General features: G+C 38.0%; 1 protein-coding gene across 3 annotated transcripts in view; it reads right to left on the reverse strand.

The window, feature by feature from the left end:
• The window catches only part of EPS15 (epidermal growth factor receptor pathway substrate 15), a 164,956-nt gene that overhangs the window by 89,323 nt on the left and 48,226 nt on the right, over positions 1-27,407 (reverse strand). For 2 of the 3 annotated variants that reach the window (XM_067726094.1, XM_067726096.1), the window contains exons 9-11: positions 6,974-7,174; positions 5,986-6,131; positions 4,214-4,370 (exon numbers count right to left, since the gene is read on the reverse strand). In XM_067726094.1, coding sequence (XP_067582195.1) covers positions 4,214-4,370; positions 5,986-6,131; positions 6,974-7,174 — 504 coding nt within the window. The remainder of the gene's footprint in view (positions 1-4,213; positions 4,371-5,985; positions 6,132-6,973; positions 7,175-27,407) is intronic. The other variant, XM_067726095.1, reaches the window with a different exon arrangement.

Genomic DNA, 27,407 nt, shown 5'->3' on the forward strand with positions numbered 1-27,407 from the left:
TTACTATAAAATTCCATGCGGCAAAGCATTAAAAATGTTTAAAAGCACTATATGGATACATAATTTATGGTATTACTAACACTTTTAATTCACTTAAGAAAACCCTATCTAGTGCAATTTTACACACACACACACACACACACACACACACACACACACACAGGCAGTTATATACTAAGACATTTTCCCTTAAACTCTCTAAAACCTGTTGTTCTGTAATATATACCACCACTTGAGATCCCAATGTCTTCGTCGTGTGATCTTAGCCTGTCCAGAATGTTGCAGTAAAGCAGATATCAGATTTATAAACTAATTCCTCCACTGAAGCATAAATTTCTTGGGGAGGTGAATTGTGATTTATTTGTATTTGTATTAAGTAAATGGTGGTTGATTTTATTTAATTCAAGAAGTATTTACTTTTATTAAATACTTTCAGTGTCTATTTAAAGTAAAACCAACCGCTCAGCATGTTCCATAGTAAATATTAATATCACCATACATGAAACTGTCTTATATGACATCCTTTACATATTGTTTTCTTTCAATAATGGAGGTATCAAAATTAGTCTCTGAATGGTATTTGTATTTAGAAAACCTAGCTGGGTTTATTCTGGGCTCTGCTGTTTTTCTAGCTGCATGATCTTCACTGCAAAACAGGGAAATAATCTCTGCCCTGCCCTCTTTAAAAATTAAATAAATATTGCATATGAAGTCCCTCTACAAACTTTATGATATTTTATAAATGTAAGCTATTATTATACTTAACTTCCTCAACAGAATATGCTCTTGAAAGTTGGAAAGGCTCCCAATGACTTGCTTCCACCCTGGCTCAGTCCCCTTTGTGAACCATTTTTGATGCCTTATATAGCTGGCTGAAGTCAAGGCAAAAAGATAACTGCTCCTTCAAACACCTGACCTACACCCAATGCTACAACCAAACTGACAAATAACAGGATGATCATCATTAGGAAATGTTAAAACTGAGGCCTAAACATGTAAAACTAAGATATATTGAGGACCTTATTAGCAGAACATAAAACTTAGTATTATACTTATGTTGCTGTGAACTTAAGGTATGTCACCAACTTGCACAACAGAAGAAGAAACCTCAAAGTTCACAGTAACCTATCTGCTCACATTTATATAATGGTTTACAAATTTACTAAGTACTAATCTGAAAACTGGTCTGTAGGTAGGGCAGATATTATTATTAACCCCATTTTAGAGCTAAAGAAACATATTAAATGACTTGCTTAAAGTTGAACCCAGCTAGCTAATAGGCGATATTGATCAGGAGACTTCTAATCAAATTCAAGTGCTATTTCACATTATGCCCCTTGGCACCTGCATATTAAGATCATTTAGGTAAACGAAACCATTACCCTAAAAGCCAACTTGATAAACAGGTACATCAATAAAATGTGGCAAATAATTCCTTCTATATTTCTTTATGCTATACTGCATAACCGTCCTCATATGTTTTGTTTTGTTTTGTTTTGACTATCAATACCAAAACTCATCCGTTAGGATTCAATTAACGCTATTCTCAATTTTATATTAATTACAGATTTGTACCAAATATGCCTCTTACTATGTTTTACTATTATGTGTTTCACTGACACATAGACCCTTATCATTCTAAAAAGTCAGAAATTTTAAAGTGGGTTTCTGAATGTGACAAGTATTTACTAGGATTTTAACTCTGCCCAAACTTGACTTATGAGCTAATTAAGCCTGGCCAGACAATTTGAAAGGCGAACAAAATGAAAAATTAGCACTTAGTCTCACTTTTATCACCAAGAGTAACTTACATCCCATAAGTGCTACTGAGAAATTTGCTATCAGAGGTGCAAGCAAACCAAGAAACTCAGGACTCCCATACCTGTTCTGTCACTCTAACTCAAAAAAAGTGACTCACATTTGACAGTCTTTCCCTATTAAAAATATCATCAAATAAGAAGAGTGAGACAAATAAGTTTAATTTCAAACAAGTTATATGGTAATACCATAGATGACTCCAGAATGAAGATTAGTGTACTTAGTTGGTATTGATAAGTGTACTTGTGTCACTCTCAATTGCTGACACAAAAATTAAACTCCTGTTCTAGAGCAATAAAATAACATGCAATCAGGAAGCAAAGAAAAAGTTCGGCTAACAGTATATAAAGTATAAGAAGGGCATATGAAGAAAAATGTACCATGTCCCCTTCTTGCAAAATATTTTCTCTCACCCTGTTTTGTGTATTACACAAAAATTCCACTTCGGTGATTTTAAGTGGATCAGAGAGCTTAGGGAAGGCAAGTTAAAATGCACACAAGGACCAAGTGACAGACATGTGACAAAAGCATGCTGTTTAGGTATTTTCTCTGCATTAACTTTGAGGCATAAACAACCTCTAATTTCAAAATGTTATCTTGTAAACCAAAAACCGTAATGCTAAAAAAGGCATAAAGTAAAGCTCTAACCTTGAGAGAGTAGAGTTAAGAAACTGACAGTACAAGAAAGGCGAAAAGCAGAGTGCTGCAGAATGGAAAAAATAGTCCAAACTAGAAAAAACACAGAAAGGAAAGCAACATTCAAAAAAGGATTAGTCAAAGCTGCAAAAAAAATGCAGTTCTAAAAAAATTAGATTATAAAGAGAAAAGAGATTATTTGAAAGACAAAACAAATGCAAATTTTAATTTTTAAGGTTAAAATTTTTGGTTTATAGATAGGACAACAGTGATAAAATCCCATTTTAATGAATAATACTGATATCTGACATGGACAAAAGTATCTATGCTCTAGTGAATGGACTTCAGTAAATCTACTTAATTGAAAATTCTGTATAGCAGATGCAACTCAAAGTGCCTACTAATGTTACAGAGACTTCAATGAACAAACAATTTGCTTCAGAAAGTTCTGCTGTATGTGTATTTTGTGTTGGTGGGAGACTCAGTGGGTATAAAATGAAGGCAGCAAGGAAAAAAAGCAATCTACATATGTGAAAGAAGATGAAACAACACAGTGTTCCATAACTGAGCAGGGGGCATAAATACAAATTTGTAACCTTTATCTTTCTGGGTGGCATCACTTTTAGCCTTCTCTACAACTTAGGGAACCCATGTTCTACATCAAAAGAAATCTCAGAAATTCACAAAATGCTCCCCCCAAAACACTCACAAAGCAGATAAAATCAAGTAGTTACTTAATGTGAAAATAAGAATAAAAACTCTTATATGTAACTTCTATATTTAGTGGCTATAAATTTCCATTTAGTTGACTTAGGAAAAAAATCCAATTTTGACTGTTACTAGATTTGTTAAAATGGGATTTTTTTAACCTATGTGACAAAATTAATGCAAGACATTCTACTGACATTTTAAAGAGAACTCTCCTGATACCAAATATGTGACAACTCCTATATAGGTAACTCTGAAGAATCACCACATCCATGGTTACTTTGTAGGTCACAAGATACTTAAAGACACAAAGTATGGACGGCAAACAGCCACTAGAGCATGCAAGTCCTTTTAAAGCTCTATTATAAGGCCAAGATATTATAAACCACAATATTAGGAAGGGTTTCTAGATGAGAAGAGAAAAATCAAGGTACAGCATTACTGAAACATGTAGTTTTGAAAATTCCCACTGCTGGCCAGAACCAAAAGTAGCTAAAACCTGTTTCTAGCTGTTCAGATATGAAATTCGGTTGTATGCTCAGGAATAGAGGGTCATCTATATGGTGAAAACCACACAGACTTTTCCTCAACAAGTTTTTCTTTTCTTTTTTTTAATGTAAAATTGACAAAAAGCAATCATAATCTCCTAGATTTTGTTTTCAAATCTGTATTGTTTTCTCCAAGAGTGAATTATCAAATGAAATGCAGTAATTTAATTCTTATAGGTTTCATTTAAAATTTACACTGTATTCATAAAAATTAATTTACATATCCACGGGGGAAAAACAAGACCACATTTTCCAGTTTTAAGACTGGAAAGTATGGTTGTCATATGTGTAATGAATGGTGGGATAAATGAGCTGTAGCCCAAGGATATCATACAAGGTATTCCAACATATTTATAGGCACAAATTAAACCGTAAACAGTATGCTGCTCTGTTTCTAGCCAGATACATTTTCTCCACTATTCCATACAAATCGATTCTGTCACCTGGCATAGCATTTGTTCTTTTCTGTTAATGCATTAAGGTTTTCTCTTAAGTTGTCTTACCTTTTGTAAAGTGGCCCTATCTGATGGTGGAATCATCTCAGGAGTAAGAATGTGAGGAGGATCGATGCCCTTTATTAACTTTTGATTGATTAAGTGAAAAGCCAAGGCAAACTGATCTTTTGAAAGCTTCCCACAGTCCTTTGTGTCACATAATGCCCTGTACAAATAAACAAAAAGAACAGTATGTAAATGTCACAATTACCATTCTAAAAATCCAGGGGAAAATTAATATGACTGTGTAGCTTTGAAATAATCACCAGTTGAATTAAAAAATAAAGTCATACCAACTTATGGCTAGCCAAAAACTCACTAAAATGTTAGAAGAGAGTTATTGGCTAAAATGGTAAGAAAAAGAGACTGTTCACCTTGGTGCTGAGCAGGGTCCTCTAATTTGGGTTTGCTCTGTGCTTTCTTACCAATTTCCAGAACCTCTACGGAGTAAAAGCTGTGGTGGGCCAAAGAATTCCAACATTCTCTACTCCCAACATTTTCAACATTAAAACATGTTAAAAATGAAACCTAAGTTTCAACAAATTTGGTTCGTTAGTGGCATTAGAATGATTCTAAAACAAGCAAAATACTCCATGTCGGCTTGTTTCCTACAACTTTTGAAGTAGGAGGATGTCAGGATCACCGTCAAAGAAAAATAACAGCTGCAAATGGAGATCACGTGTGGAGAGAAGGCAGCAATCTGGAAACCTTTACAAAAATCACTTGAAGAGAAACAGCAAATGTCTTATTCTATTTGCTTCCCCCCTCCCCCGCCTTTTGTTTTTAAGGTCAGCTTTCTAAAGTCCTGATCTGTTTGATTCATTGAAAAACAATGTGGCCTGATTAAAAGACTATGGGCTATGGTGTCAAAGAAACCTTACATTCCAGCTTTTCTACTTATTTCTTCTTGTGACATTGGCCATATTTTTTAACCTCTCCAAGCCTTAGTTTCTTCATCTATAAAGTGGAGATTACACCTATCTTGCAAGGTTACTGTGAGAATTAAAGACAAAGTACATAAAAAGTCTGGGCATAATGGCAAACCCATGACAGCTGCCATTTATTCAGCATAGTGCCTAGCCTAGGCACTTGAAAGTGGCAGCTATCACTAGCTACATATATTTAATCTTTCCCAGCCTTGGGTTCTTGTTCCTTTTAAAGCAGATCTGCTGTCCTTTGTTCTTTTCTAAGTTCCTCTTTGCAACTATATGGTTTCACTTCTGATGTTTGCTGCCCCTTGAAAACCTCATGATAACTAATCTCAGTATAGTCAGGTGGATTGGCAGCAGAAACACTATAAAAAGCATTTTCATTATATTATCTCATTTAATGTGAAATTCATTAGAGACACTAAAGTTTGTCATTTTTTAAGGACCAAGTGTATAGTTCCCACGTAAAGGTATAAAAGTATACATATACCCTATAGAAAGAATTATACAAGTATACCTTGAAGATTCTGGATTTGTTTTATATTGTTTAAATTTCAGAATTTTGGATTCTCTCTTAAAAACTGAAGTTTAATTAGCTGATATAAACCAATGCTGGATTTTAACATTCTAGTAACCATTAACTGACACTGTCAATCTAATAAAACTATAGGTAACCCATTCTCAAGCTTTTGTCCACTATCCAGAAGAAATCATCAGACTTAAATTTTTCTCTACAAAGAATTCTAAACAAAAACTGTCCTACTTACAAATGCCTAAAAATAAGAATCTACAAAACTAGAGTTGATACAAAACCATATTTGTTTTTTAAATCACTTAAATATTAACTCTTACCAAATATGGGCTAGTAAGGCAGAAGGTAAACCTGTCTTCAGGAAGATTTCACGGACTTCCAATCCAGACACAAATCCATCCATATCTTTATCAGTTTTCAAGAAGATTTCATCATATTTAGCTTTTTCTGCAGGGGATACAACCCACTACAGGAAAAAAATATATATATAGTATTTCCACCAAAATGAAACAAACTTTGAAGTGTCCCTCTTTCAGCCCATGACAGTAACTTTCACTAATTCTGCGCAATTCTACCCCACTAACTATAGCAACAGTGTGTCACTTCCATCACACCCCAATTGAAATGCTGTGATGAAGAGAAAATTACAGAATAAAAATACAGGTTAGCTATAGGGACTGTACTTAAAGATGTCCATTTTACTTTTTTTTAAGTAATGAGTAAATTCAAGCACAGTTAACTCTTGACTTATGAATGACCACATTAAGATGCGTAACTAGGAGAGTCTACATAAACAAAAGATTCAGATAATTCTAAATCTCCATTTTTTTATAGTTTCATTCCCCGTTCTTAACTGTAGCCAAACTGGCTGATCTGCATATTCTGTCATTATTTTCCTTTACTCAACCTAACAAGAAGCAGGTTGTAGGAAAAAAAAGGCCTTGAACAACCCCAAATTGGAAAATTTGATCCCAAAGAATCAAGAGTTAACTAGAGATTAAACAAACAAAACATCTATTCACTTTGCCAGGGCAAGCATGCCAGATTAACATGGAGCATCTTCTTTCTCCAACTTTAATTCCAGGTAGATCAAGGCAAAGCCAATGAAACATCCATATGACCTAAGTAAGGCCAAATGCAGGAGAGGATTGTCTTCTCTAGGACATCACACTATATAGGTTCAACCAGAGGGAGCTCTGAATTTTTGATCCCTTTGATTGCTCCTTCTATCTTCATCAAGCAATCAACTGTTAAATGCCATGCATTTTGTTTTTTAAAAATAGTCCTTTAACACTGATAAATCTATACCTGTCTTAACGGTGCTTTGGTAGGTAAAATGCCTACAGGTGGTAAGGAGTGATAAGGTTCCTTGGCTGACGTTGAAGAGGGGATCAACCGCACAGAGCCTGATATACTGACCGTTTTCCTCTTAGAAGGTGGCACCAAGGCTGGAGGCAAGGACACTGGCACAGGTTCTTTCTCCAATGCGCAGTATACCAAAAACATGGCCTTCAAAACAGATGAACCAGGGTCATATATATTAAAATCATTTAACAACAACCACCCACGAACTGATTATTGCTCAAGAAAAAAGCATCTTCAAGCTGCCTCAAATCCTTTTATTAAGAAATTAGGCTGGGAAGGAAAGAAAGAGGAAAAGAGGGAGAGATGAAAGGAAGGACGGAGAAAAGGAAATAAATCAAAACTAAGCAACTTTTAGGAAGATATCCTAAGCAGTAAAAACTTAGACACACACCCTTCAAGTAAAGGTCTTGTAATGTCAAAAGAAAACAACCTGGGGAAAAAAATATTTGCAAAGAAAGAATTAACTTCCCTAATATATAAAGAATACTTAGATATTAACAGAAGAAAACCACAAAATCCAGTAGGAAAATAGGCTAAGAGTATTAACAGATACTTTACAGAAAAGTATATATCACAAATGGCCCATCCTTTAACTTATAAAAATATGCTCACTTTCACTCGCAAGAAAATGGCAAGTTAAAACTATATGAAAATACCATTTTCCTTCTAATGGCAAAGGTCCAAAGTTTCATAACACAATTTGTTAGCTAGACTGGGCAAACAGGCACTCTCGTACATTGCCAGTGAGAGCTCAAACTGGTACCAAGACTACTGAATGGTACTCTGGCAACATCTACCAAATTACTTATTTCCCTTTTGGCTCAGAAATCTGACATCTGGGAGTCTATCCTCAGATATCCTCTACCTGCCTACATAGGAAATGCTGTATGAAATAGGTTTTTAATTATAGAATTGTTTGTATTAGCACCCAAGTGCTCATCAGCAAAGACTGGTTTAAAAAACTATGGTATACCCATATAATGAAATACTATCAAACAAACCAACCCCCCACCTGCCCAAGAAAAAGCAAATCCATGGGAAATATTCTGTATCTTAACTGTGGTGGTACCTTCACAGATATATACAATTGTCAAAACTCATCAAATTATATACTTAAATTGAATGCAGTTCATTGTATGTAAAGTAGTCCTTAATAAAGCTGACCAGAAAAAGAATCATGGAGCCCTCTGTGTCAAAAGATATCCAAGGGGCTTCCCTGGTGGCGCAGTGGTTAAGAGTCCGCCTGCCGATGCAGGGGACACGGGTTCGTGCCCCGGTCTGGGAAGATCCCACATGCCGCGGAGCGGCTGGGCCCATGAGCCATGGCCGCTGAGCCTGCGCATCCGGAGCCTGTGCTCCGCAACGGGAGAGGCCCCAACAGTGAGAGGCCCCAGTAACGCAAAAAAAAAAAAAAAAGATATCCAAGATACTATGTTAACATGAAAAAAGTATAGCGGTGAACAGTGTGTATGTATAATAATAGTGTGTAACCTTTATGGTAAGGGGATAATAATTATTCATATCTGTTTTCATTAAGAAATTCTATGAGGATAAACAAGAAAGGAAGGATAAATAAGAATATATAGAGTAGGTGTAAATGGAGCAGTTGAGGGCAAGGATGGGACTGACATTTTTTTCCACTGAATATCTTCTTATATTGTACTGATTTCTGAACCACGAGAATGTATTACCTATTAAAATTATTTTTAATTATTAAATACAAAAACCCCCACAAACTTTCTATTTCCAAAAGCTTGAAACTCCAGAAAGAAAACTACTTTCAACCAAATTCACAATATATGTAATATTATTTCATACTTTCAAACAAATTCACAATATATGTAATATTATTAGCTTGGCAATGAGCTAAAAGAAGTGACTAACATGCACATTAAAGGTCAGCATTCCTCTTGCTACAGATGGGAGTCATTTCCTGGAAAAGTGGACACTTGAAGCAAAAAAGCTATGTCAGCCATCTGCTGCCAACAGACAACACAGTTTTTCAAAGTTAAAAAAATATATTACTAAGTTCATGTTGCCTTGAAAATAATTTTCCTGACAAAACTGAAGTAAAAAACTTTTCCACCAAATAAAATAGAAAAAGTGAACAGTATACAGTTGAATTATGATTTTGTTTGTTTTCTTATTATATTGTACTTTATCCTAATCAAAGCATGTCACTGAAACAAACACAGCAACTAAATCAAATGATGTACAACGCTTGAAACCTGGCCAGCAACTAGTTTTTAAACTGAAATGTACTAGCAAATGCATTTGCACAGTTAGAGACAGACACTTAACTAAGAAGCATTTCATATATCTTTTTGATGATTTCAAGGTAAATGCATCAAAAATAAACCTAAGCTTACTCATGGACAGAGACAGCAGGGAAAGAGGGGACTAGATTCACTGTTGCAGTTAATTACCACTAGCTGTTCTCTTTCTTTGATTTTTTTCCATCCTCTATGCTTTTAGGGAGTATTTCTCAAATTTCTGGCCATTAGAATCACCTGGAGGGCTTGTTAAAACACAGGTTTTTTGACACAACCCCAGAGATTCTTATTCAGTTGGTTTGAGGTACGGCCTGAGAATTTGCATTTCTAATATGTTAACTGGTGATGCTGACGTTGTTTATAGGAGACCATGCTTTGAGAACCAGTATTTTAGGAGTTTCCTAAGGAGTTTTGTTTGCTCGTTGGTCTACTCAGTCAGTTGAACTCCCAGTTTTAATTTCTAATAATAGCAAACTAGGATGAAATATCAGATGTTTGTTGTGTTTTCCAACTAATACACGTTTCCTTCATCAATTTAGTTCAACAAAATATTTACTGCAAAACTTCTAGCCAGCAGACACTGTGCTAGGCATTACAAATACAAAAGTGAAGAGATCTCTCTCTTTTTTTTTTTAAGAAGATGTTGGGGGTAGGAGTTTATTAATTAATTTATTTATTTTTGCTGTGTTGGGTCTTTGTTTCTGTGCGAGGGCTTTCTCTAGTTGTGGCAAGCAGAGGCCACTCTTCATCGCGGTGCGCGGGCCTCTCACTATCACGGCCTCTCTTGTTACGGAGCACAGGCTCCAGACGCGCAGGCTCAGTAGTTGTGCCTCACGGGCCTAGTTGCTCCAGGGCATGTGGGATCCTCCCAGACCAGGGCTCGAACCCGTGTTCCCTGCATTAGCAGGCAAATTCTCAACCACTGCGCCACCAGAGAAGCCCCGAGATCTCTCATTTTTACAACCCAACAGAAGCAGCAAACATGTAAAAAGTTGATTTCAGTGCTATGTGAACATGTTGAGAAAGAGAAAGAGAGATGTGTAATAAATCTCCAAGTGCCAAAAACTCTTCATATAATGAGGATCCAACAAATGCTACTGACAAAAATTTAGACCACTTTCAGTCTAAGAACTTAACCTGACAGAAAAATTTAAGACTTAGTAAGAATGTAAAAACCAATAGATAGATAGGAAGACAGAATACCAGGTAAAAGGAGCATGAGTCTACCTCTCCAAAGAGTAGAGAAAGATAAGAGGGAAATTATAGTGAAGAAACCTGGCGAACACCACCTTAACCAAGTGATGAAGGTTAACATCACCAGTGAAGGCATGTGGATATCATGTAACCCCCCACCCCTGATAAATGCAACGAGAAAGATATTCTACATCTGTGATACTCTTTCCAAAAACCCATACCCCCAGTCTAATCATGAGAAAAACATCAGACATACCCAGCTAGTACTCCTAGACAATGTCAAAGTTATTAAAAAAAAAAAAAAGCAACACTGAGAAACTATCATAGACTAGAGAGACTAAGTAGACATAGAAATTAAATGTAGTCTGGTAGCCTAGAAGGGATCCTGGGACATAAAGGAAACACTGGTGAAATGCATTTAAAGCCTAGAGTTCAATTAACAGTAATGTACCAATGTTGGTTTTAGTTTTGACATATGTACCATGGCAATGTAATATGTTAATAGTAGGGGAAGTGGGGTGAAGGGTACTGAGGAAATCTCTGTACTCTATCTGCAACCTTTCTGTAAATTTAAAACCATTCCAAAATTTAAAGTTTATTTTTTAAAAAACAAATAAACAAAAAAACAAAAACAGCATGATTGGGACTTCCCTGGTGGCGCAGTGGTTAAGAATCCACCTGCCAATGCAGGGGACATGGGTTCGATCCCTGGTCCGGAAAGATCCCACATGCCACGGAGCAACTAAGCCTGTGTGCCACAACTACTGAGGCTGTGCTCTAGAACCTGCTAGCCACAACTACAAAGCCCACGCACTGCAACTACTGAAGCCCACGCACCTCTAGGGCTCGCGTGCTACAACCACTGAAGCCTGCGTGCCTAGAGCCTGTGCTCTGTAACAAGAGAAGCCACTGCAATAAGAAGCCCGTGCACCGCAACAAGAGTAGCCCCCGCTCGCGGCAACTAGAGAAAAGCCCACATGCAGCAACAAAGACCCAAGGCAGCAAAAAAAAAAAAAAAAAAAAAAGCCCAGCATGATCTAGAAGGTCCAGGCTCAGCCCTGGCTCTGCCACTAACTGATCTGCTTAGAGGAGCTAATTTACAAAATCTTGTCCAACTCTAAAAATCTATGAAAAAGCATAAGCATAAGCTCATTTACCAAATAGTAAATTACTAGATTTAGGGGTCTTCCCTTTAAGTTTGAAAGCCATGGTTTCCGGCTCAATAAAACAAAGAACTATTTCATAGAATAGGACTGCATACTGGTGGAACTCATCCCAACAAAGGAAACAATAAACTTTAACATGATTATTAGTCACTTCCCTTGGTTCAATACCAAGACCATAATTTTATATACATTTTGAGTTTTCAAACAAATACCAGAGAGGAAAATTTGGCCCATTTGCAAAATGTCCCCTTAATGCCCTGTCAGAGACTCTCTCCTAACCTAAGTCAGAAGTAAAACTCAGGAAGATGTATTTCCAATATCCTTATTCTCTAATCATAGAATTCATCAATGAGCAAATAGAATACCAATAATAGTCACAGACATTTTAAAAAATCAACATTCAAGGATATAGAAATTATTTTTTAAATCCACTTTATTTTTGTGTGTATACATACACACATGCCCCTCTCAAAAGTCATTTTATGAACTACAGAAATGATTCCTGAAAGTAAGTCTTCAAAAGTCATTTTAGTTGTGGCCAGAACACCCAAGGCATGCTAAGGCCTGACCTTTACAAATTCAGTTAAAAAAAAAAGAAAAAACCTCCAAGATATTCTAGATTATGGATTTTTAATTAAACCACTAGGTTTCAGAGAATATAAAAAAGCATTTACATTTGAAAAGAAATAAGGACCATTCATTAAAGATTCACAAGGCAAGAGAAGTTATACAAGTTAGAATATCTCACTAACTTCAACTTTATTTATTCCAATTAAAAAAGTAAACCGACCAAAAATCCCATCTACGCTATAAAAGGAAAGAAAGAATTTGGTTTGGTTAAGAATTTTTAAAGATAAGTCTTAAACATAAAGACTCAGGTTCAACCAAGTTCTGGTTCATTAGTGAAATAAGAAGTTACTCTTTTTAAAAATCCATATTGTAATTCAAGAAACCAAATTAGAATTTCTCATTAACTTCATTTTTATTTATTCCCATTCAAAAAATAAACATACACTTTGGCTTTGGGACAAATGCCTGCATGTGGCCACATGTGCAGGAGAAAAGAGCTCCTGTATGTGCCCCAACATCTGAGGAGGGCCATGCTGACTTTTATCCAGGATGTTTTTTTCTTAAATAGCAGCACAGAGCCTTCCTTTTTCTGAATGCTCCCACATGGTTTACGCTCTACTTTCTCAGGGTTTACCAAAGATGACTGTATACAAGCTACATTAACAAGACCTGGTAACAGCGCTCTTGGGACCTCTGTGCTGTTCCTGCTGGAGCACCCAGTGAGGAAAACAAGACAAGATGGTGGAGTAGAAGACCTTGAGCTCACTCCTCCCATGAGAACACCAAAATCACAACTAACTGCTGAACAATCATCAATAAAAAAGACTGGAAACTACCAAAAAAAGATATGCTACATCCAAAGACAAAGAGGAAATCACAACAAGATGGTAGGAGGGGCACACTTGCGATATAATCAAATCCCATACCTCCTAGGTGGGTGACCCACAAACTGGAGATAATTATATCACAGAAGTTCTCCCACAGGAGTGAGAGTTCTGAGCCCCACAAGAGGCTCCCCAGCCTGGGGGTCTGGCATTGGGAGGAGGAGCCCCCAGAGCACTTGTCTTTGAAGGTCAGTGGGTCTTGATCACAGGAATTCCACAGGACTGGGGGAAACAGAAACTTCACTCTTGAAGGATGCACACAAGGTCTTATTACCAGGAACCAAGGCAAATGCAGTGAATTCACAGGAGCCTAGGCCAGACCTACCTGTTGGTCTTGGATGGTCTCGTGCAGAGGTGGGTGGTGGCTATGACTCTTTTTTGGGACATCAAAGCTGGTGGCAAACATACCCAGGAGTGAAGGCCGACATCTTACTTGGGACATTAACACCAAGACCTGGCCCCACCCAACAGCCTATAGGTTCCAGTGCTGGGGTGCCTCAGGCCAAACAACCAATAGGGCAGGAACACAGTCCCACCCATCAACAGACAGGCTACCTAAAGACTTCCTGAGACCATAGCCACCTCCAGACACGCCCCTTGACATGGCCCTGCCCACCAGAGGGCCAAGATCCAACTCTACCCACCAGCGGGCAGAGATATGCCCCTCCCACCGGAAGCTTTACCAGCCTCACCCACCAGTGGGCAGATACCAGAAGCAAGAAAAATACAGTCCCAGTGCCTGTGGAACTCAGCCTGCAAACAAAGGTCAGAACCTATCCCGGGACCAGCTGGTCCCTGGTCATTGGGTGATGAGAGGGGGCGTGTACTGCGGGGACACATACGACCTCCCCTACAGAGGGCCATTCCTCCAAGGTCAAGAAACATAACTAACCTTCCACATACATAAAAATACAGATAGAACCTTAGACAAAATGAGATGGCAGAGGAGTATGTTCCAGACAAAAGAACAAGATAAAACCCCAGAAAAACAACTAAGTGATGTGGAGATAGGCAATCTACCCAAGAAAGAGTTCAGAGCAATGATCGTAAAGATGATCCAAGAACTCAGGAAAAGAATGCATGCACAAAGTGAGAAGTTAAAAGAAGTTTTCAACAAAGAATTAGAAAAAATAAAGAACAACCAGAGTTGAAGAATACAATAATTGAAATAAAAAATAAACTAGAAGGAATCAACAGAAGAATAAATGAGGCAAAAGAATGGATAAGGGAGCTGGAAGACAGGGTGTTGGAAATCACTGCCACAGAACAGAATAAAGAAAAAAGTCTGAAAAGAAACGAGAACAGTTTAAGAGACCTCTGGGACAACATCAAATGCACCAACATTAACATTATAGGGGTCCCAGAAGGAGAAGAGAGAGAAAGGGCCTGAGAAGATACCTGAAGAGATAATAGCTGAAAACTTTCCTAACATGGGAAAGGAAGCAGTCACCCAAGTCCAGGAAGCGCAGAGAGTACCATACAGCATCAACCCAAGGAGGAACATGCCAAGACACATAGTAATCAAATTGACAAAAATGAAAGAGAAAGAAAAAATATTAAAAGCAACAAGTGAAAAGCAACAAATAACATACAAGGGAATCCCCATAAGGTTATCAGCTGACTTTTCAGCAGAAATTCTGCAGCCCAGAAGGGAGTGGCATGATACCTTTAAAGTAATGAAAAAGAAAAACCTACAACTGAGAATACTCTACCAGCAAGGCTCTTTTTCAGATTTGATGGAGAAATCAAAAGCTTTACAGACAAGCGAAAGCTAAAAGAATTCAGCACCACCAAACCAGCTTTATGAAAAATGTTAAAGGAACTTCTCTAGGTGGAAAAGAAAAGGCCAAAATGAGAAACAAGAAAATTACGAAATGGGAAAGCTCACTGGTTAAAGCAAATCTACAGTAAAGGTAGGAAATCATCCACACACAAATATGATATCTAAAACAAAAATTGCGAGAAGAGGAGAATACAAAAGCAGGATATCTGAAATGCACTTGAAATAAAAAGATCAGCAACTTAAAACAATCATGGAAATATATATAGACTGCTATACCGAATCCTCATGGTAACCACAAACCAAAAATCTATAATAGATATACACACATGTAAGAAAAAAGGAATCCAAGCACAACACTAAGGAAGGTCATCAAATCACAAGAGAGACGAGAACAAAAGAGGAAAGGCAGAAAAAAGACCTACAAAGACAAACCCAAAACAATTAACAAAATGGCAGTAAGAACATACATATCAATAATTACCTTAAATGAAAATGGATTAAAAGCTCCAACCAAAAGACAAAGACTGGCTGAATGGATACAAAAACAAGACCCAAATATATGCTATCTACAAGAGACCCACTTCAGATCTACAGACACATACAGACTGAAAGTGAGAGGATAAAAAAAGGTATTCCCTGTAAATGGGAATCAGAGGAAAGTTGGAGCAGCAATACTCAAATCAGACAAAATAGACTTCAAAATAAAGAATGTTACAAGAGACAAGGAAGGACACCACATAATGATCAAGGGATCAATCCAAGAAGATATAACAATTATAAATACATATGTACCCAACACAGAAGCACCTCAATACATAAGGCAACTGCTAACAGCTATAAAAGAGGAAATCAACAGTAACACAATAATAGTGGGGGACTTTAACACCTCACTTACACCAATAGACGTATCATCCAAAATGAAAATAAATAAGGAAACAAGCTTTAAATGACACAACAGACCAGATAGATTTAATTGATATTTATAGGACATTCCATCCAAAAACAGCAGATTACGATTTCTTTTCTCAAGTGCGCATGGAACGTTCTCCAGGATAGATCGCATGCTGGGCTACAAAGCAAGCCTCGGTAAATTTAAGAAAACTGAAATTGTATCAAGCATCTTTCCAATCACAACCCTATGAGATTAGAAATCAACTACAGAAAAAAACTGCAAAAAACACAAACACATGGAGGCTAAACAGTATGCTACTAAACAACCAACGGATCACTGAAGAAGACAATGAGGAAATAAAAAAATATCTAGAGACAAAAGAAAATGAAAACACGACGATCTAAAACCTAACAGATGCAGCAAAGGCAGTTCTATGAGAGACGTCTACAGCAATACAAGCTTACCTCAGGAAACAAGAAAAATCTCAAATAAACAACCTAACCTTACAGCTAAAGCAACTAGAGAAATCAGAACAAACAAAACCCAAAGTTAGTAGAAGGAAAGAAATCATAAAGATCAGAGCAGAAATAGAGACCAAAAGAAAAAAAAAAAAAGATCAACAGAACTAAAACCTAGTTCTTTGAAAACATAAACAAAATTGATAAAACTTTAGCCAGACTCATCAAGAAAAAAAGGAACAGGGCACAAATCAATAAAATTAGAAATGAAACAAGACAAATTACAACAGGCAACACAGAAATACAAAGGACCATAAAAGACTACTACAAGCAAACATATGCCAATAAAATGGACAACCTAGAAGAAATGGACAAATTCTTAGAAAGGTACAATCTCTGAAGACTGAACCAGGAAGAAGTAGAAAATATGAACAGACCAAATACAAGCACTGAAATTGAATCTGTGATTGAAAAACTCCCAACAAAGTCCAAGACCAGATAGCTTCATAGGTGAATTCTATCAAAAATTCAAAGAAGAGTTAAGACCTATCCTTCTGAAACTATTCGAAAAAATTGCAGAGGAAGGAACACTTCCAATCTCATTCTATGAGACCACCATCACCCTGATACCTAAACCAGACGAAGATACCACAAAAACAGAAAATTACAGGACTTGCCTTGTGGTCCAGTGGGTAAGACTCCATGCTCCCAATGCAGGGGGCCCAGGTTCGATCCCTGGTCGGGGAACTAGATCCCGCATGCATGCTGCAACTAAGAGTTCGCATGCCGCAACTAAGAAGTCTGCATGCTGCAACTAAGAGTCCGCATGCCACAACTAAGAAGCCCGCATGCTGCAATGAAAATCCCACATTCTGCAACTAAGACCTGGAGCAGCCAAAATAATAAATAAATAAATAAAAGAAAATTACAGGCCAATATCACTGATGAACACAAAAATCCTCAACAAAATACTATTAAACCAAATCCAACAATACATTAAAAGGATCATATATCATGATGAAGTGGGATTTATCCCAGGGATGCAAGGATTTTTCAATATACACAAATCAATCAGTGTGATACACCACATTAACAAACAGAACACTAAAAACCGTATGATCAGCTTAATAGATGCCAAAATAGCTTTTGACAAAATTCAACATCCATTTATGATAAAAACTCTCCAGAAAGTGGGCATAGCAGGGACCTACCTCAACATAATAAAGGCCATATATGACAAATTCACAGGCAACATCACACTCAATGGTGAAAAGTTGAAAGCATTTCCTCTAAGATCAGGAAAAAGACAAGGATGTCCACTCTCACCACTGTTATTCAACACAGTTTTGGAAGTCCTAGCCACAGCAATAAGAAAAGAAAAAGAAATAAAAGGAATTCATACTGGAAAAGAAGTAGTAAAACTGTCACTGTTTGCAGATGACATGATATCATACATATCATACATTTATCATAGAAAAATCCTAAAGACACTACCAGAAAACTACTACAGCTCATCAATGAATTCAGTAAAGGCGCAGGATACAAAGTTAATACACAGGAATCCATTGCATTTCTGTACACTAACAAAGAAAGGTTGGAAAGAGAAATTAGGTAAACAATTCCATTTACTATTGCATCAGAAAGAATAAAATACCAGGAATAAACCTACTTAAGGAGGCAAAAAACCTGTAATCCAAAAACTGTAAGTATCTGATGAAAGAAATCAAAGATGACACAAATAAATGGAAAGATATACCATGTTCTTGGATTGGAAGAATCAATATTGTTAAAATGACTATACTACCCAAGGCAATCTACAGATTCAATGCAATCCCTATCAAATCACCAAAGGCATTTTTAACAGAACTAGAACAAAAAATTTTTTAAATTTATATGGAAATACAAAAGACCCTGAATAGCCAAAGCAATCTTGAGAAAGAAAAACGGAGCTGGAGGAACCAGGCTCCCTGAGTTTAGACTATACAACAAAGCTACAGTAATCAAAACGGTATGGTACTGGCACAAAATCAGAAATATAGATCAATGGAACAGGGTAGAAAGCCCAGAAATAAACCCATACACATACGGTCAGCTAATCTACAACAAAGGAGGCAAGAATACGCAATGGAGAAAAGACAGTCTCTTCAATAAGTGGTGCTGGGAAAACTGGACATCTACAAATAAAAGAATGAAATTAAAACAATCTCAGGACTTCCCTGGTGGCCCAGTGGTAAAGAATCCACCTTCCAAGGCAGGGGACACAGGTTTGATTCTTGGTCGGGGACCAAGATCCCACATGCCGCAGGGCAATTAAGCACACGCACCACAACTACTGAGCTCATGTGCCTCAACAAGAGAGCCTGCATGCTGCAAACTACAGAGCCCACACACTCTGGAGCCCGCACGCCACTAGAGAGAGAAAACCCACACACCACAACCAGAAAAAAGCCCACATGCTGCAACTAGAGAGAAGCCCACACACAACTAGAGAGAAGCCCACGTGCTGCAATGACGACCTGACACAGACATAAATAAATTAATTAATTAAATAAATTTTTAAAAAAATCAGAACATTCTCTAACACCATACCATACACAAAGATAAACTCAAAATGGATTAAAGAACTAAATGTAAGACCTGAAACCATAAAACTCCTAGGGGAAAACATAGGCAGAACACTCTGACACAAATTGCAGCAGTATCTTGTTGGATCCGTCTTCTGCAGTAATGGAAATAAAAACAAAAATAAACAAATGGGACCTAATGAAACTTAAAAGCTTTTGCATAGCAAAGGAAACCAGAAACAAAACAAAAAGACAACCTATGGAATAGGAGAAAATATTTGCAAACAATGTGACCAACAAGGGATTAATCTCTAAAATATACAAACAGTTCATATAGCTCAATATCAAAGAAAAAACAACCCAATCAGAAAATGAGTAGAAGACATAAACAGACATTTCTCCAAAGAAGACATACAAATGGCCAAAAGGCACATTTAAAGATGCTCAACATCGCTAATTATTAGAGAAATGCAAATGAAAACTACAATGAGGTATCACTTTACACTGGGCGTATTGGCCAACAACAAAAAGTCTACAAATAAAAGATGCTGGAGAGGGTGTGGAGAAAAAAGAACCCTCCTACACTGTTTGTGGAAATGTAAACTGGTACAGCCATTACAGAGAACAGTATGGAGATTCCTTAAAAACTAAAAATAGAGCTACCATATGATCATACAATCCCACTACTGGGCACATATCTGGAGAAAAACATGATTTGAAAAGCTGAGTGCACCCCAATGTTCACTGCAGCACTATTTAAAATAGCCAAGACATGGAAGCAACCTAAGTGTCTACTGACAGATGAATGGATAAGGAAGATGTGGTGTACATATACAATGGAATATTATTCAGCCATAAAAAGAATGGAATAATTCCATTTTCAGTGACACAGATGGACCTAGAGATTATCATACTAAATGAAGTAAGTTAGACAAAGACAAATACCATATGATATCACTTATATCTGGAATCTAAAAAAATGATACAAATGAACGTATTTACAAAACAGAAAAGACTCACAGACATAGAAAACAAACTTATGGTTACCAAAGGCGGGGGTATAAATTAGGAGTTTTAATTAGGATTAAAATATACGTACTACTATATATAAAATAGATAACCAACAAGGACCTACTGTATAGCATAGGGAATTATGTTCAATATCTTGTAATAACCTATAATGGAAGAGAATGTTGAAAAAGAATATATATATTTATATATATATGTATAACTGAATCACATTGCTGTACACCTGAAACTAACACAACATTGTAAATCAACTAGATTTCAATAAAAAATTCTTTTTTAATATTTATTTATTTATTTGGCTGCGCCAGGTCTTAGCTGCGGCCCGTGGGATCTTCGTTGCCAGTGTGGAATCTCCGTTGTGGCATGCGGGATCTTTAGTTGTGGCATGTGGGATCTTTAGTTGCGGCATGCAAACTCTTAGTTGTGGCATGTAGGATCTAGTTCCCTGACCAGGGATCGAACCCAGGCCCCCTGCATTGGGAGCATGGAGTCTTAGCCACTGGACCACCAGGGAAATCCCTCAATAAAAATTTTTTTAAAAATAAAATATAATAAACACAGAGCAGATACTGGGTCTTTAAAACAAACATAAAGCACCATTTTATCTAAAAGAAAATGGGGGGACTTCCCTGGTGGTCCAGTGCTTAAGACTCCATGCTCACAATGCAGGGGGCCCAATTCCTGGTCAGGAAACTAGATCCCACATGCCACAACGAAGAGTTCACATGCCACAACGAAGAGTTCACATGCCACAACTAAAGATCCCACATGTCACAACTAAAAAGATCCCACATGCCGCAACTAAGAGCCCACGTGCCACAACTAAAGATCCCACATGCCGCAACAAAGACCACACATGCAGCAATGAAGATCCCATGTGCCGCAACTAAGACCCAGTGCAGCCAAATAAATAAATAAATATTAAAAGAAAATGGGTTAAGAGGACTTCCCTGGTGGTCCAGTAGTTAAGAATCCACCTGCCGATGCAGGGGACGCAGGTTCAATCCCACTAAGATCCCACATGCCATGGGACAACTAAGCTCACATGCCACAACAACTAAGCCCATGCACTCTAGAGCTCATGTGCCACAACTAGAGAGCCCACATGCCACAACTACTGAGCCTGCACGCTCTGGCACCTGCGCGCCGCAACTAGAGAGCCCATGTGCCACAACTAGAGAGCCCATGAGTGCAACTGCTGAGTCCACGTGCCACAACTAGAGAGAAGTCCACGTACTGGAACAAAGAACCCGAGCACCACAATGAGAGACTCCACATGCCACAATGAAGATCCCGCATGCTGAAACTAAGAGCCCACAAGCCAAATAAATAAATAAATATTTTTTAAACAGGTAAGAATTTTAGAGTTAAATCTTAAGCATAAATACTGTCATGTTCAATAGTTTTATGTAAAATAATACATAACAAGTAAGGAAAAAATACTACGTTATACTTCAACAAACCAAAAATTGGCAAGTATAAATTTTCATAATCCAAAAGAACTGATCATATGAATAAGTACATTATCTTTACTTATTTAGGAACATAATTTAAAATGTTTATAGAGTTTAGTTAATCTACTGTTGCAAAAGCATTTAAAAAATTACTTCAATTTGCAAAGGAACTCTTAAAATTCAGTTTTTAAAAATACTGATGCTAAATAAAGGTCAGTGACTTGCAGGCTCAGGTACATTGGCTCTGTTGTAGTAATTAAAATTTTTTTAAATAGTATGGACTATATTGCCTCAGTCACGAAAGTAAAAAGATGGAAAAAGATTCATCAGGCAAATTCTACCAGAAGAATGCTAGTGAGACTATTAATACTGACAAAAGGAAATTAAATTAAAATTGACAAAGGAAATCCTAGAACCAAAAGAATTAAATTAACTGAGTAAAATCTAGAATTTTAGTTACAAAAAATGTTCTAAAATCTTCTGAGGTTGGGAGGTGAAGGAGAAAGAAGTGAAAATAATCTAAAGGTCTTATTTTACTTGAATGAGGGCTAACAATCTTTTTTTCAAATACTGGAGCAATAAGTATGGTAAGTACAAGGAAGGGTGTATTAACCATTAATGGAACAGACATTATAACAGAATTTCCAAATTGATTAGAGGGGGGAAATGAATGAATCACAACTTGATAACTAGCAACAATAAGGAAGAGGAAAAAAGAGAAAATAATAATGTAAAATAAATAGGATCTGGTAGGGGGAATAAAATCAATACACAGCTCATTATCTTAAAAGACAAAAACTGTCAAATTAGGTAAAAAATTAAAATCGGCAGTGACATTTTTAAGAGATACATTTTAAGCATTAGAAACATCAACTAATCCAAATAAAAAGAGAGCAGAAGCAGTATTAATATAACATAAGCTGGAATTCAAAATTAAAGGCACTAAGCAGGATAAAGTTGGAAAAAATTTCTGAGGAATGCACACAGAAGGAAATCAAACGTGGCAAAATGGTTAAAATTAGTAAATCTAGGAGAAGGTATATGGATGTTCATTAATTTTTTAAGTAGTAATTTCCTACAAATGTGTGTTTATTCTTTTTTTTTTTTTTTTTTTAAACATCTTTATTGGAGCATAATTGCTTTACAATGGTATGTTAGTTTCAGCTTCACAACAAAATGAATCAGTTATATATATACATATGTTCCCATATCTCTTCCCGCTTGCGTCACCCTCCCTCCCACCCTCCCTATCCCACCCCTCCAGGCGGTCACACAGCACCGAGCTGATCTCCCTGTGCTATGCGGCTGCTTCCCACTAGCTATCTACCTTACGTTTGGTAGTGTATACATGTCCATGCCTCTTTATTGCTTTGTCACCGTTTACCCTTCCCCCTCCCCATAGCCTCAAGTCCATTCTCTAGTAAGTCTGTGTCTTTATTCCTGTTTCACCCCTAGGTTTTTCATGACATTTTTTTTTTCTTAAATTCCATATATATGTGTTAGCATACGGGTCTCTTGTAGACAGCAAATATATGGGTCTTGTTTTTGTATCCATTCAGCCAATCTGTGTCTTTTGGTGGGAGCATTTAGTCCATTTACATTTAAGGTAATTATCGATATGTGTGTTCCCATTCCCATTTTCTTAATTGTTTTGGGTTTGTTATTGTAGGTCTTTTCCTTCTTTTGTGTTTCTTGCCTAGAGAAGTTCCTTTAGCAGTTGTTGTAGAGCTGGTTTGGTGGTGCTGAACTCTCTCAGCTTTTGCTTGTCTCTAAAGGTTTTAATTTCTCCATCAAATCTGAATGAGATCCTTGCTGGGTAGAGTAATCTTGGTTGCAGGTTTTTCTCCTTCAACACTTTCAATATGTCCTGCCAGTCCCTTCTGGCTTGCAGAGTTTCTGCTGAAAGATCAGCTGTTAACCTTATGGGGATTCCCTTGTGTGTTATTTGTTGTTTTTCCCTTGCTGCTTTTAATATGTTTTCTTTGTATTTAATTTTTGACAGTTTGATTAATATGTGTCTTGGCGTATTTCTCCTTGGATTTATCCTGTATGGGACTCTCTGTGCTTCCTGGACTTGATTAACTATTTCCTTTCCCATATTAGGGAAGTTTTCAACTATAATCTCTTCAAATATTTTCTCAGTCCCTTTCTTTTTCTCTTCTTCTTCTGGAACCCCTATAATTCGAATGTTGGTACGTTTAATGTTGTCCCAGAGGTCTCTGAGACTGTCCTCAGTTCTTTTCATTCTTTTTTCTTTATTCTGCTCTGCAGTAGTTATTTCCACTATTTTATCTTCCAGGTCACTTATCCGTTCTTCTGCCTCAGTTATTCTGCTATTGATCCCATCTAGAGTACTTTTAATTTCATTTATTGTGTTGTTCATCGTTGCTTGTTTCATCTTTAGTTCTTCTAGGTCCTTGTTAACTGATTCTTGCATTTTGTCCATTCTATTGTCCATTCGATCTCCAAGATTTCGGATCAACCTTACTATCATTATTTTGAATTCTTTTTCAGGTAGACTGCCTATTTCCTCTTCAATTGTTAGGTCTGATGGGTTTTTATCTTGCTCCTTCATCTGCGGTGTGTTTTTCTGTCTTTTCATTTTGCTTATCTTACTGTGTTTGGGGTCTCCTTTTTTGCAGGCTGAAGGTTCATAGTTCCTGTTGTTTTTTGTGTCTGTCCCCAGTGGCTAAGGTTGGTTCAGTGGGTTGTGTAGGCTTCCTGGTGGAGGGTACTAGTGCCTGTGTTCTGGTGGATGAGGCTAGATCTTGTCTTTCTGGTGGGCAGGTCCACGTCTGGTGGTGTGTTTTGGGGTGTCTGTAGACTTATTATGATTTTGGGCCACCTCTCTGCTAATGGGTGGGGTTGTGTTCCTGTCTTGCTAGTTGTTTGGCATAGGATGTCCAGCACTGCAGCTTGCTGGTCGTTGAGTGAAGCTGGGTGCTGGCGTTGAGATGGAGATCTCTCGGAAATTTTTGCTGTTTGATATTATGTGCAGCTGGGAGGTCTCTTGTGGATCAGTGTCCTGAAGTTGGCTCTCCCACCTCAGAGGCACAGCACTGACTCCTGGCTGCAGCACCAAGAGCCTTTCATCCACACGGCTCCTTAATTTGGGATGATTGGTTGTCTATTCAGGTATTCCACAGATGCAGGGTACATCCAGTTGATTGTGGAGCTTTAATCCGCTGCTTCTGATGCTGCTGGGAGAGATTTCCCTTTCTCTTCTTTGTTCTCACAGCTCCCAGGGGCTCAGCTTTGGATTTAGCCCCGCCTGTGCGTGTAGGTCGCCGGAGGGCGTCTGATCTTTGCTCAGACAGGATGGGGTTAAAGGAGCCGCTGATTCGGAGGCTCTGGCTCACTCAGGCCCGGGGGTTGGGAGGGGCACGGAGTGTGGGGCGGGCCTGCGGCGGCAGAGGCCGACGAGACGTTGCAGCCTGAGGCGCGCCTGTGCGTTCTCCCGGGGGAGTTGTCCCTGGATCCCGGGACCCTGGCAGTGGCGGGCTGCACAGGCTCCCCGGAAGGGCGTGTGGCTAGTGACCTGTGTTCGCACACAGGCCTCCCGGTGGCGGCAGCAGCGGCCCTAGCGTCTCATGTCTGTCTCTGGGCTCCGCACTTTTAGCCGCGGCTCGCGCCCGTCCCTGGAGCTCTCTCAAGCAGCGTTCTTAATCCCCTCTCCTTGCGCACCAGGAAACAAAGAGGGACGTAAAAGTCTCTTGCCTCTTCGGCAGTTCCAGACTTCTCCCCAGACTCTCTCCCGGCCAGCCGCGGTGCACTAACGCCCTGCAGGCTGTGTTCACGCCGCCAACCTCAGTCCTCTCCCGGCGCTCCGACAAAAGCCGGAGCCTCAGCTCCCAGTCCCGCCCGCCCCGGCGGGCGAGCAGACAAGCCTCTCGGCTGGTGAGTGCCGGTCGGCCCGATCCTCTGCGCTGCAATCTGTCCGCTTTGTCCTCCGCACCCCTGTTGCTGTGCTCTCCTCCGCGGCTCCCAAGCTCCCCCACTCCGCCTCCCGAAGCCTCCACCCGCGAAGGGGCTCCTAGTGTGTGGACACTTTTCCTCCTTCACAGCTCTCTCCCGCTGGTGCAGGACCCGTCCCTATCCTTTTGTCTCTGTTTAGTTTTTTCTTTTGCCCTACCCAGGTACGTGGGGGGTTTCTTGCCTTTTGGGAGGTCTGAGGTCTTCTGCCAGCGTTCAGTAGATGCTCTGTAGGAGTTGTTCCATGCGTAGATGTATTTCTGGTGTATCTGTGGGGAGGAACGTGATCTCCGCGTCTTACTCTTCCGCCATCTTCCCGGAAGTCCCCTGTTTATTCTTAAATTATTCTTTTAATGAAAATTTACTTTCATTACAAAAGAAAAAAAAGTTGCCTAGGAGAAGGCTTCAGGGCATAAGGTAAATTGTGTTTACTCACTTACCTCAGGAAATACTACTGTTTTAGCAAATGAAGATAATGCTATTGTCTACCTAGCTTAACTATGCTTATACAAATGCTCCTTTGAAATTTTTAATTTTTGTCTTTATAAGGAAAAAATTTTCTGTTTCTGTATATATTTTTTCAAATGTGATAAGATGTGTTCTGCCTATTTTGTTTCGCTCCTAGGATATAAACAGAATAAAATTTATGAAAGGGCAAAAAGAAGAAAACTAAGGACAAAGAGAAACTGAAGTGTAGTCAATAAAATCAGTATAATGGATTTACAGAAGTCTAATATCTTCTGAACAGAAATGTTGACATATCTAGGAAACACATGTACAAACAGGTTGCAACCTTGGCAACAAAGAAAACCTTAACAAAATTTTAAAGACCACATTCACCAGCCAAAATCTAATCAAGCTGAAAGTATATACAAAGGTAACAAAAACCAAACAAACTTAACTACTTTGAAATTAAAAAGCATATTCCTAAACAGATGACCAAGGAAAATTTAAAAATTATCTAAAAAGGAGTGAAAAGGAGAACACTGTACCAATATCTATGGAATCCAGCTAAATCTGTATTTAGAGGAAAATACGTCCTTTAAATGTTTTCCATATTAAAGATGATAAAAAACAAAGGGACTTAGTACTTTTCTTCAGAAATTTTTTAAAAAGTAAATCAAAACAAACTGGAAAGAAGGAATTAAGATAAAAGCGGAAAAGAATGAAACAAAGTCAAAACATAATAGAAAAGATAAATAAATCCAAAAGATGGCTCTTTTAAAAGATCAATAAGCCAGAAAAAATCCAATTAAACAAAGAATGAGAAGAAGCAAAAATACATAAGATTTGGAAACAGAAAGGAACCCAACCATAAACCCAGAAGAGATTAAAGAATAGTGCAATCTGTGGCAAATCTGAAAGTCAAAGCAATGGACAAGTTCTTAGCAAAATAGAGAAAATTTGAAAAGATTAATTTCCAAATAAGAGATTCAAGGGAGGATTAGAGATTTACAGTTCATGAGTTCACAGCAGAGTTTTTTTGTTTGTTTGTTTTTTGTTTTTTTGCTGTACGCAGGCCTCTCACTGTTATGGTCTCTCTCGTTGCAGAGCACACGCTCTGGACGCGCAGGCTCAGCAGCCATGGCTCACGGGCCCAGCCGCTCTGCGGCATGTGGGATCTTCCCAGACCGGGGCACGAACCCGTGTCCCCTGCATCCGCAGGCGGACTCTCAACCACTGCGCCACCAGGAAAGCCCCCACAGCAGAGTTTTATCTAACCTTTAAGGAAGCCATGAAAACAACTCTATGCGGAATTAACTAACCAGTTACTAAGGATAACATGTCTTCAGACAAGATGTCAAAACTTTCTCTGCCTTCATAAATGACATGAAACTATTATGTTATTCATCTTTTCCTTTAATCAAATAAATGTGAAAATTCAGGGATATATTTGAAGTAAAGTCATTCCACAGCAGAAGTAGGTACTGAGATGCCTGGTCACGTTGAGATTCAAAAGATTATACTCAGCATCTTTAGAGTACATTATCCAAAGCATGTATTCTTATGTACCTTAAAGTCAAATAAAATGAAGATGGCAAAAACATTCATTATCCATTTGTTTAATAATATTTATTGAATACCTATAAATTCTAGGTAAATACAGTCATACAATCAATTTTAAGAGAAATGTAGTT

This window comes from Pseudorca crassidens, chromosome 2 (genome assembly GCF_039906515.1).
Source record: "Pseudorca crassidens isolate mPseCra1 chromosome 2, mPseCra1.hap1, whole genome shotgun sequence".
Taxonomy (NCBI): Eukaryota; Metazoa; Chordata; class Mammalia; order Artiodactyla; family Delphinidae; genus Pseudorca; species Pseudorca crassidens.